Source organism: Scomber scombrus, chromosome 8 (genome assembly GCF_963691925.1).
Source record: "Scomber scombrus chromosome 8, fScoSco1.1, whole genome shotgun sequence".
Classification (NCBI taxonomy): Eukaryota; Metazoa; Chordata; class Actinopteri; order Scombriformes; family Scombridae; genus Scomber; species Scomber scombrus.
In genome coordinates, this window is record NC_084977.1 from 895,508 (window position 1) to 908,190 (window position 12,683).

The window sequence follows — 12,683 nt, forward strand, 5'->3', positions numbered from 1 at the left end:
TAATGCCATATTCCAGCAGTAAGAATAAGTAAGTAAGTCATTTTCACATTATGAAAATTAGGTCTTACATTACCGACACTGTCAGTAAAGTGAATTTTGATGCAGCCTGTCTTTGGTAAACCCTCCATCGCTGGACAGGCATCACAGTGAGATGTAGGAGCAGAAGTTTTGATTGATGACCTGTGATTTGACAACCTTTCTCTTGTCAACTTCCATCCTGGACAACCCAGAATTGCACACTATATCAGGAGCCTTAAATGTCCACAACTTTTAGTTAAAATGTGAACATTTCCAGACAAGACACACTTCTTGTGCAGAGGAAGATGACTGAAGCTCAGCTCATTCTTTAATTTAACTTATTTCCTTGACATGAATTATCTGGTGTCCACATGGGCTACTACAGTTTGGATAGGGGCTGAATATCACAAGCACAGGAATTAGTTGTAAAAAGTCTATTATTTTGCCATCAAGTAGACAGTATGTGATTGGACCAGGGAGCTTGACATCTCTAATGATAGAGTCCCCAACAACCAAAAATCATTATAGGGGTCGGTCCTGTAAATGACCAGCTCTTGATGAAGCTGTAGCCTCATGACTCATAGGCTAACTGGACAGTTCAGTTTATTGTTGATATTGACCAAAGATAAATTGTGTTCTGTGTTCCTTCAGAATGTTTGACAAAGTGAGCCAGCATAAATGTATGTTATAAATGCACCAAACACATATATCACTTTATTTGTATTAACATTAACACATTCTTCAAATAATATAAATCCTCACAAGATTATTCATCTTTATAATTCAAAGAGCTTTTATTAAGTGATTTTACACATGTCGATTTCCTTTGATAGAACCTGTTATAAAGTTTACATTTTCTTATATACATTTGTAGTTAACCACATTTACAGTGTGTTTATAAAGCTATTCAGACATATGCTAATTAACAACGTTCGCTCCAAAATTGGCAACAAAGTATGATTTTATAATCCTGTACTTGTGTGTGAGAGAAATGCTTATGTTATTTCATAACAAATGTTAACTGTGTGTTTCTCTGTGTTGCAGTCTTGGTATCTGGGCAACTGAGTGAACTCTGGAGGAAAGGTGATTGTCATGGCGGTAATGTCCTGGAGGAAAGGAAACAATGTTGTCAAGACATTGCCAGAGAAAAAATATATTCAGCTTTATAGAAGCATGTCGTGCGGTCATACCTATATATAACTATATAGTGACATATATTTATATATGTGTATGTACCCAGAAGAGTGAGCCTGGATTGAAGTAGGATGCTTCTCTCTCTCAGCTATTTTTGCAGCCCCAGAATGAACTATGCTATATGACACTAAATGGCTCTCACAAAATGGCCACTAATGTGAGCTGTGATTTTCAAGTGAAAGCAATGTATTGATGCAGATGTCTGGTTGGTCCAGATGAGCTGCAGATCAGACCCAGGCCTCAACCCACTAGATCCTAAAATGCTTGTAACCTAATTGTGTCCCCAGGATGAGACCTATTTCTCTGGGATGGATGTCAGCCTTTGCCCCTCTACCCTTAAGTCTCCTCACTAAATCCAGTTTAAGGCCTCCTCCCTGGGAACGGACATAGACCTCATCCCCCCCCCCCAAAAACCCAGAATGCCCCTCTCCGCTGCAGGTGCTGCTTATTATATATGCAAATAAGCCTCCCTTATTTTCTGAACGACATGAAATAGGAGATCCTATTGTTAATAAGTAATGTTTCTTTGCACTTTTTAATATGTTATTACTACGCCTGAAGAAAATGAAGAGTTGAAACAGCGCATTTTTTTCTCTCTTCCCACCAAAAGACAGAGGCTTTGTCTTTTTTTTTTATTGACAATCATCAGCCTGAAACCATTAAGTTGCTTTGAGAGGCTCATGTTTCTAAGACTGTTTGATTGTGCTTTTTTATCAGACAACAATGAGTAACTGTGGAATATAAGAGCTATATTCATGCCTCCTCCAACACTACACACAATGCTACAGTCAGATGCACAACCCTTGGCTGGAAGAAACATGCAGCTGCCACAGGGAGACAGCTCAGCAGAACCGAGAAAAGCAAGGACACATTGAAACCAGGATCATGTGGCTGCATAGCCCGCAGAAAACAGGCTGCTGTGTTCACTGGGCTCAATGTGTTTAAAACTGTAGCATGGTGTGGAGTGTGTGTGTGTGCGTGCGTGTGTGTGTGTGTGTGTGTGTGTGTGTGTGTGTGTGTGTGTGTGTGTGTGTGTGTGTGTGTGTGAGTGTGTGGTTCAGGTATTCCTCACGTTAAGGAGACGTAAATCTGTTTACACCGCCCTTATGAGGACAAAAAGAAAGTCCTTTAAGCGTAAATCATTAATTTTAGGGTGAAGACTTGGTTTAAAGTTAATGTTAAGGTTAAGTTTAGGCATGTGGTTATGGTTAAGGTTAGGTCACCAGGAAATGAATGTAAGTCAATGTAATATCCTCTGAAGTGATGGAAACACAAGTGTGTGTGTGTGTGTGTGTGTGTGTGTGTGTGTGTGTGTGTGTGTGTGTGTGTGTGTGTGTGTGTGTGTGTGTGTGTGTGTGTGTGTGTGTGTGTGTGTGTGTAGGTGTGTTCGTGTTAGAATGTGAATATGGTTCCTGCATTTCCACACTCATCCCTTGCTCTGTTTTGAGGGGATGTTAGGTAGATTTCGTTTGTGTCTCAGAGAACACAGTGACAGGGTTTGTAATTGTGTGTAGGCAGACACTTAGGAAGAAATATAGCAGGCATTGCACTATGATTAAGTTAAAATTCCTTTTTGATAAAGGTGCGATGATGTGGCGTGTTTCCAACCAGTGGGATTTTCTTTAAGATAATGATGGTTATGACAGCAGGTCACACATACACTGACTTGAAATGAGCACAAATCCAGGTTTCTCTGTCCAGCTTGAGATTGAATGTTGATTTAGAAGGTCCCTAAGAGGTTCTGCACTGTGTAGCTCATGGCCCCAACCTGCACAATTTGTGGAAGAACAGTAAGTTTAGGTTCAGGTTCAAGCAAAGATGAACTGGAGGTCAGCCACAATGCTAGGGTTGGTTTTACCACAGGCATCAAGCAACCAATCAAGTATTTACAATAAAAGCAGAGTTTGTAGGCCATGAGCTCTCTTTTCTGTGTCCAATCATGACACACAATTAGCATAGTTTAGTGCTTTAGTGAGGCAAAGCAATGTTCTGTTATGACTGGCTTTTCAAAGCTTCATTTAGTCGGTAATCTTTTTAAAAGAAAACAATTGCTTAAAATCTTACATGTAGCATTTTAACTGCAATTTGACAAGGTTAGCATGTAATAGAATACAAATATTAACCCTTTCTGCGACAGCTCATAACCACATGTTCATAGAAGCAGAAGTGTTGTTGTGGTCAAAGATCTGAATGCAGAAGCAGAATAACCAGAATCAAATTATAAAACATATCACCATTGATATTTGAATGTAAAATTCAAGCAAACTCCAAATACAACAGCAGCAGGCAGAACATGTGCACCCTGGCCTTCAGATATTGTGTATATCATTTGGAGATGAAAACAGATTTTTAGAAACTAATATTTTATAACTAGTGCCATGTTTTAATCTCTTAGGCTTTGCAATTATGAAGCAGTTTAATGAAGTCTGTTGCCTGGGGTTGTATTTAGTTTTGGTTTGGTGGATTGGTGTTTCTGTTTCAAGTTGCAATCAGATTGAATGTCAAGCGAAATGTTGTCCTGTGTTGTACACATGAATTTGACAGGTGGAGTTGCAGCCTGCAGACGTTACTCCATGAATTGATCATATAGCGTTCCCTGCATCGACTATTTACACATACAGCGGTGACTGCTGCACGTCTCCTGAGCAACATACCTATGTCCTATGAAAGCATCATACCAGGCAAAAGCTGATATGCATCCATCAAAACATGCCTTTGAAGATGCATCCCACTACAGTAAAAGATCATGTAGTGACTTTTACCCCTAAAGGTTCACAAAAATCAAATTCATAGTGCTGAGGTCACAAATGGGGCTATCCAAACAGCAAGTGTACCAACTGTACAGACCCTTGCTAGTTCGCAATGTATGAACAGAGCATGTGTGTGGAGAATACAGTAGTTGTATGTGTTTGTATGACAGCTCAGACTTGGAGCTCATCAGTAACCCATTCTGTCTGGTAATTTCCTCCTTTTTTCTTCTTTTTACCTCTCGTCCCTATATGTTTAGAAATGTTTTTGTCAAACAATGTTGGAATAAGTGTGTTTTTTTTTAAGTCTTTGCTGAAGGAGAAATATTTTCAACTCACACAGATGCATCTCCACAGTTTATACTGCCTAGAATTTGCATCTTCTCGGCCCATCTGAAATTGGCTTTGTGTTCAGTCTGAAAACAGATGTCTGTGTCTTTGCCATTTGCTTTCCCAGGGATTGGGGTTAAAGTTGACAGACGTCAGTGCCTGCTAGGGGTTCAGGTTTTGCACTAAAGGTGCTGATATGAACTGGGTTTTGGTAGGGCGAGGTTTAAGGTTTGGTTAAAATTGGCATAAAGCTGATGTACAGGTATACTGCATGGTGCTGCCCTTGTTGCTGTGCTGACCTGAAGAATGCATGGCTCAAACTGACGATACCTCTATCCTGCTCTTCTTCTTCCTTCCCAGCTCCTACTCCCCTTCCTCCCTCTGTACCAGTGGATGGAAGGGAGGTGTGTCTTTCTTTGAATTTTAATAATAGCCCTGTTGTTAAACTTCTATTTTGCACGATATTTCATAAACACATTATGTGCCTTGCCTTTAGTTAAAGAACAATAATACATTATGGAAAAGTAATCCTACTTTTCATGGTACAGCAGGTAGTGCTTAAAAAATACAAAAAAGCTGCATGTGTGATTGCTTGACATTAATCATTGTAGCAGGTACACAGTTTTAGGTAAAACACTGACCGTGTGTTAGCTGGCAGTTGAGATACTAGCTTGAGTGTAAACTCAATGAAAAGTTTCATTAGTTTGAGCAGAGGCTGGGACAGTGCTTATGCTCTACTCCAGTTCAAATAAAGACAGCACATTTTACAGTGTTGAAGGAACATTTTGACATTTTGGGAAATACACTTGTTTAAGTCACATGAGAAGAATGATGACTGTCTCAGCCCACTGTCCAGTAGCCTAAAGACTCTCAGTCTACTGGACATATAGTATAGACATGTTTAACCTAGCTTTATGCTAAGCTGAGCTAAACACATCCCAGACCTTTGACAAAATTATCTTAGCTCAAAGCCGATCTGCATGCTTTTTCCATGACTCTCAACTACATCTCACAGGTTTCATCAGCTAATTGAGTTGGCTCAGGTGTCATCCTGTGATATAAGTCTGGAACTTTGATCACATGAGATAACAAGTAGTAACATATATAAGAGAGATCTAGATCCATATCCTGCTACAAGGATACAAACACCTGTTATCACATGACCAGTGTTTTATACTTCATTTGATCATGTGATGACAACTGAACCATCTTCATGGCAATTGATTAAACTCAAACTGTAAGAAAGCTTTGAAAAAGCTATTAAGTGGCCACAGAGTTTAGTTTATTGTTTCCAAGGTCAAGATGTTGTCATTCGATTGTTTAGCATCAGAAAATAACTGTATTCAGTGTTGATTCTTTTCAGTGACATCATTTTCCACAGCTAGAGCTCATAGAGCTGACCTATCTCAGTGGCTCTGCTGTTTAAAGATGTTAGCTGAAAAGGGTGGACTGTACCACAATGCTGAAAATAAACTAGATGTGCGCACTAGGTTGTAAATGAAACTCTATTTGAAGGTGAGGTAATGGCCCCGCTGGTTTTAAAAGTCTGGTTGTAATTCCTGCCTAATGTTCACAATACGAACAAAAGCAAGAGAGATGCTGCACAGCTCTGTCTACATCCTGTTTTAATATTAAGTATTAAATACATGCAAACACATTTAATTGTGTTTTTTGCAGAGAAGGTCTGTGTTTAAACATTTTGTGGCCAAGCCCCCAACACCATCTAATGGAAACATGTCACACCTGTTAAGGCTTGGGCTTTAAGGCTCTGTAACTCTTTGATTGGCCATTAGAACACCGTCCATTTCCCTGTATGATTTGACTACACGACTAGTCATGTGACCAGATATTATAAAATGCCAATGGTGAGTTTGAGTTTTATATGGATGCATGCACTTAACACTATTCTTACTCTACTTGGCTTTTAGATTATTTTTTAGTTATCTTTTGGATTGTTATTATAATGTTGCTTGTAGGATTATAGGTTTAAACACAGCAGTGTGTATAAAAAATATGTACAACATGAATTTATCAGTTTAAAAAAAGAATGTATAGAATGTTCAAGTGTTTTTGTATTTTAGTTAGGCTTTCTTAAGCTGGTGGCCAAGCTGCAGAGCAAGAGACCCATGAAATGGGAAAAGTGTGTGGGAGCTGGTTGTAAAGTTTAGCGATGTGAAGTATGATGAATGATGATGGGTGAAAGTGGGACAGAGACAATCCCAGAGGTCAAGTTAAGTTAGGGTGAACTAAACAGTTCTCTAAGTGTTATTTTAATAACAGACAGTGTTTAGAAATATCTGTGACTAGATCTGAATCAGAATACACAGTGACAGACACTGATGTCACACTGATTAGCTGTTGGCAGCCATGTTTTTAAACTAAATCTTGTCCTGAAATATTTCAATTTCAAATTAGTATCACTCATAACAACTGTTAATGATCATTCCTTTTTGCTGTAGCACTCACTACCTATATGGACATTTTTTTATTTGTGGATAGATAAAAAAACAACAACACAGTTTATTGTTTATTTGCAGTTGCAGAACATGCTCAATGTCAGTCTGTGTCATAAAGGCCATACACATAAATGTGAGTGTAGAAAGTGGTATGGCATATCAATAAGGAAATGAATAACCCATCCAAATATCTTTTAGAAAATTAGGTGGAAATGGGATCGTATGTGTGGTGGGATTGGAAAGAAAAAAATGTAAATGGCAGAATATCTGGTTAGCATGATGCTCCACCAGTTAACAAAAAGAGCAGTACACACAATCCACACTATCTGTCTGTCTTCCTCCTAGGATGATGACTCACCATGTGATCAGAGCTAATAGAAAGTCCACTGGGATCCCTCAGGTATTAGAGATATATTAACACTTAGACCTGAGGCCTATAGCAATACAATGTGACCTGACCAGACCTGATAACACTAAACATAGTTCAGACCTTGCTGGCTTAGGCTTTTGGTCCGTTTTTAGGTATAGCAACTCAGTGGACCCATGAATACCTCTACTTAGGAGTTCTCTCTGAAATTACGAGACAAAGTGAAAAGTACTGTGTAAATGGCCACAGGATGGTGCTATTGCCCCAGATACTACCTGAATTGAACACCACTTGCCAAGATGTTTTGAAACCTGTTTGGTAGTGCAGGATCAAAAACAGGAGCTGCTTGGTGTAGGTAATACTTCAGAACTTCATGTCTAATTAAGAGCAACAGAAGCTTGGTGTGAAGTTGATATTAGTGTTGATTGTGATTATTTAACTTGAAAGCATATGGCTTGATTCACGGATATCAGGCCAAATTATAATTAGGATTTCATGTTTGTACTCCCAATTTCAATCAAATATATTTTGTCTGTCCCTAATGATATCACAATGGGAATACAAGACTGTATAACCTGGAAGGTGAAGGATATCAGTGAAATGATAAAAAGATGAAGCAGAGTGTTAACCCATGATGGGACTCACTGTGGTTTACTGAGTTGTGATGTGTCTGTGATTAGGTGCTGGTTGCCTATCAACAAATGCATTGCATGAATAAAAGGGAGATCATCTGAGCCCACAGACAGAAACAGATCATTCTTAGATTAAAATGTCAGACTGAAGGCAGTACATAACTAGTAAAAAAAAACAACCCAAACATCTAAAGTCTCTCTACTTTGAGAGACCCAGTTAAACTTTAAAGAGGCAGACACAGTAACACCAAAACTGGTTCAATAAAATAATGCAATACAACACCAAAAAGTACAGCTTAAAATTGCCATATATGTAACTCGCCACTCCTACACAGCTAAAAAAAAAAGAGAAGAAAACTGTAAGCCATACAAATGTTTTGTGTTTTGCAGGACTCATGTAATGGATAACAGGATCACACTGACTGTATCCCCCAGCTGATGACCAAGATTACTGTGCACATTGTATGTTGAGAGTCTTATTACTGCTTCATTTTGTCTTCTAGCAGCTCTACCTGTGGCCAAGATGAAAACTGATTTAAATTCTAAACCTTCACCTGCAGATGATCTATGCACTATTTAAAGGCATAAAGCAGTGTATTGTCACCATTTGGTCAAGTGTGCCTCCTGGCAGTCAGGAGAGGTTTGATTCTGTGTTGAAGCAGTTTAGAAAGTGTGAATCATCTTCCTTTCTATTCCTCTCTACTTTCTGTCTATCACTGAATAGCAATCTGACAAAGAAAATATACAAATAAAACCAAATACCTTCCCTACATGACAACCGCCAACTAAGTTGGAAGACTAATCCAATGTGTACTGAAGTGTGTCAGTTGTCCTGGCTCAGCTGAAAGCGTTTTAAGCTTGTGCAGTGTGATGTCTCCTCATTGTACAAAATGTACTACATAGAGAGATTATAAATAAAATAATACCACCAAAGCCAAAATGCACAGACATACAATATGCCTATATCTCTGTGATTGAAGAAGAAAAACAGAAAGAAAAAAACCCCTCAGTGTGTTCATGACAAAACTTAATTGGGGGGAAATTGCTCTACATCAGTTCAGCCTCGCAACCAAACACTGTCCCCTCCTCGGGTCAAAGAAAGTTGACATGCAGACTCACCACTTAATGCTCTATTCAAATAAACCAGCAGGTCAACAGTATGGAAAGTGAAAAAAACAAAAATGATTTCAACAAGCAGTGCCTATCATTTTTATGGCTAGTTTGTATTCAGTTGTATTCTAACACTACATGGAAGTGTGACATACTTTAGCACAGGTATTGATGCTCAGTATTGAGAACATTACCAGCTCTGGCCAGTAGGAATGGGTGACAAGCCATAAAACAACCCAAAGAGTTGAAGAAAATCTAGAGGAAACATTGACAGACTATCTTTATCTGCATTTTGTGGCACATTTGCTAAATGGCTAATATATGCAATGTGTGATACCACTTTACAAAAAGGTACAAAAAAATGTTAATAGTTACCAGTAACAATTATTTGTGGAATAGCCGTTTGAGCATTAGCAGCAATGGACCAGTGCCATAATAATAAGTTCCTTTATCTAATTCATCTTTTACCTCATTTTCACTTTTTTTTCACAGAAGACATTTTGACATGTCACAATGGAAAAAAGTACAGGTGTAAATAATGAAAAACATGATGGCTGAATTCCATTTGGCTGTTTTACTTTTAGGGTCCTTTGTATTGTGCATGCTGGATTGCTGTCTTACTGGGACACTTGAATAGATCAGAACCTTTGTTGATGGTACTAGTAACACCTGTGCTTGTCCCACCATGATAAGTCAAAATATCCACTGAACATATGACTGATCAGCATTCTTATTACATGCATGAATTACTATAGTAAGTTTAATACAATAATATTGTTCAATACGTTATTGCATCATACTGAGTTGTTGCTTAGAATGCATTGTTATTTGGTCATTCATTTACCATTAAGCATATTTGTAAGCTAGTACTTATTTGTGAGAAGACAACATTAGGTTCTAAAGCCCATTTTTCCTTTAGTTACTTGCTTTAGTTAGTTGCTATGTTGAACAGCTATCGGTTTGGTGAGAAATAAACCTTTAACCACCTTCCAGAGATGGAATGAAAACAATACAGTCCACATGTTCAGGAAATGTCATTGTTAGTATATTCCCCAGGCACATGTTTTCATTGTGTCTTTGTTGTACAGTATGTAACATGGCAGTGGAAGCATTAGGCAGTCAGGAAGAAAGGTGAATGAGGTTATCTGAGCTTGTGCTTAGCTGTGAATGTTGCTTTGAAGGAAATGACTTCTTCTTAGTATACATCATTTGTATTATATTCAGTGCTCGTTGACATTAATACTCACTTCCATATGAACAAATATGTGTTTGCCAGATAACAATGAAATAATAATGAGTGCCAAGTTATGACTCGGTAAAATGCACAAAATAACTTGAGGGCCACATAAATAGAGACTAATATTTACATAATAAGATGCTGTGTTTAGTTATTGATTTTGTACTATTTAGCGTTTGATTCATTCATTTAAGTAAGTAGGCTATCTTTAGGAACTAATGATTACATTTTGGTTCATTAACATATCTGGCACATTTTCTCTACTTTACAATCCGCTATAAAAGTACATTGTCAAAAATGTATTGACTACATGTTTGTTGACTAAGATGTTATTATTCATTGGGATAGATTTTGGTCTTAAGTTCCCTCTAGATTTTTCTTTTCTCTGTGGTACAAACCAAGTGCTGTTCTGACAACTGTTAGCACTGTTAGCAGAGAATAACCATAGATATACACCTTTAGCATGTGCTAAGTGCCAACAATGCAAACAATGTTTCTGAATAGGATGCACCATATCAGAGTCAAAACTGCTTTGTGATTGTGTTTGGTTGGTTATGGTTAGTATTGTAAGCAGTTATTACTGTAACTGAACTGTTGTACTTGCTGAAGGCAATTCTTATTTGTTACAACTGCAGACAGATCTTAAACTGAATGCTGTGTGAGGAACAAAGGGATTGTTGGATATCTAAACAACACATTTTTGGGATGGTTTTTAGGGGGATGTTTTCATAGAGGGCTCTTTTCTATAAACTATTAGTGTGATTCTACACTCTACCCTACAGCTGCTGTTGCCTGGAAAAAGTCCAATATGTATTTCTTTTGCTGTTTCTTACTTGAACGTTTGAATTGTTATTTTCAATGTCCCTTCAAAACCCTGTCTGTAATTCAGACTCACAGCAAAACCTTTTTTAGTTACTGATTTGAGATTTTGTAGAGTTGCATTGTTTGCTGTGAATGTGATGCCATATTGATTTCCTTTCTGTATGGGTGGGTATATTGCTTCTGCAAACTGTTTACTCCATGTGCTTAGGACACTTTGTAACGAATGAAAGAGTTGTCTGTCAGAGAGCATTTTAAGGCTGTGTTATATTTTAAGGATTTTTTCTCATATTTTTTCAGATATTATAGTAAAGGACTGCTTTGCTTGCTTCCAGATATGTATCCCTTACATCAGAGAGAGCATAGGCATGAACAGCTTTCTTCAGTTATTGCATGACTACAGTCCACACAGACCACAGTCCTTTTCACATTAAGCATATATCAGGGCATTATGTCATTCAGTTAGTGGTGGGATAACAAAACTACATTCTTGGTAACCAAAAGTGTGTAATGAGGTCCCCAAATACCTGAAAATAATAGACTGTGGAGGTGAAGCAGAGTGGCATCCCCGCTCATGAGTCTATGTTTTCCGATTGGAACACTTTAAAGTGCATTGCATCATGCTCATGCCATAGTCACTTCCCATATAACAAATTAAAGAAAAGCTCAAAATTGTCACCATCATCCAGTATTGTATAAATTCCTCTGACCTCAGAACTATTACATTATATAACTATATATTTTCAATTGTTACCTGATAGCCATTCTGAAACAAGCAATACTGCATGACTTAGTATCCCAATATGAGAAAATAATAGATACGGCCAGGCAAGTTGTGTTCCTTATCCTGAGGCTATTATATTCCATATTGGGAGAGTTTAGAGTGTTTTATGGCTCTTATTCCATAGCTACTTACTGTTGGCAAAAAAGAGCTGGAGTGCTGATATTAATCCTAGCCCGAGAGTTTCACTGTGGAAAGGGCTGCTGCTCTGGGCTGGATGTAGTTTTTAGCAGCTTTACAATGAGCTTTAAGTACTTTTTCTTTTGGATGTTTTTCAGCTGAAACATATGTCAATCAACCTTTTTTTTTTTTTACATTATCTAAACTGTTTCTCTAAGGCTGCATTTATACAAGGACAGGAAATGATGTCAACATCGTGGCATAGTAATGTCTTCTCATGGCCATCTAAACTGAAGTCATGGACAACCACTTGTCTGTTCAGACATAGGATTTTCTGTTCCTTTTTGAATGTATCATAGTTTGAGTGACAGCGGTCTCAACCTGTGTTTCTGACCTGATGTTTTTCATCTGCTGTGGGGGATATTAACATCTTTGAAAATATGTCATTATAACCATATTTAGCCATTGCTATCAGCAAATGCTGATGGATTCATTATTGGAAATGAATATGTTTCCCTATGCAAAAATATACCATTAATAAACAAGCTATACCACAACTCAGCTAACAGGTCTCCTGTTTGTTTATTTCATTCATAACTGCTTATATCATGATGACCCTGTAGACTTGCCTGCATTCTTACACGCAGGGGGCTGCATTGGTGTGGGCGCACTGGTGAGACATGGAATCTAGGAAGGACGGTTTGAGAAACACATTCAAGAGTTTGAAGGCTCATCAGATGTCAAAATACTGCACAGTTGTGATACTAAGAGAACAATTTTACTTAAAGACAGAATAGAGCTTCAATCAATAATGATGATTAGGAAGTAGTTATCTCTGAATGTAATGAAGATATGAAACAAAAGGAGGGCTA

The 12,683-nt window shown here is 37.9% G+C and overlaps 1 protein-coding gene across 7 annotated transcripts in view; it reads left to right on the forward strand.

Moving 5' to 3' along the window:
• Positions 1-12,372, forward strand: part of nfic (nuclear factor I/C) — a 69,483-nt gene extending 57,111 nt beyond the window's left edge. For 5 of the 7 annotated variants that reach the window (XM_062423656.1, XM_062423657.1, XM_062423658.1 and 2 more), the window contains exon 12: positions 1,063-12,372. In XM_062423656.1, the coding sequence (XP_062279640.1) occupies positions 1,063-1,187 (125 nt within the window). In that variant the 3' untranslated portion in view covers positions 1,188-12,372. The remainder of the gene's footprint in view (positions 1-1,062) is intronic. The other 2 variants (XM_062423659.1, XM_062423661.1) reach the window with 1 other exon arrangement.
• The last annotated feature ends 311 nt before the right edge of the window (positions 12,373-12,683 follow it).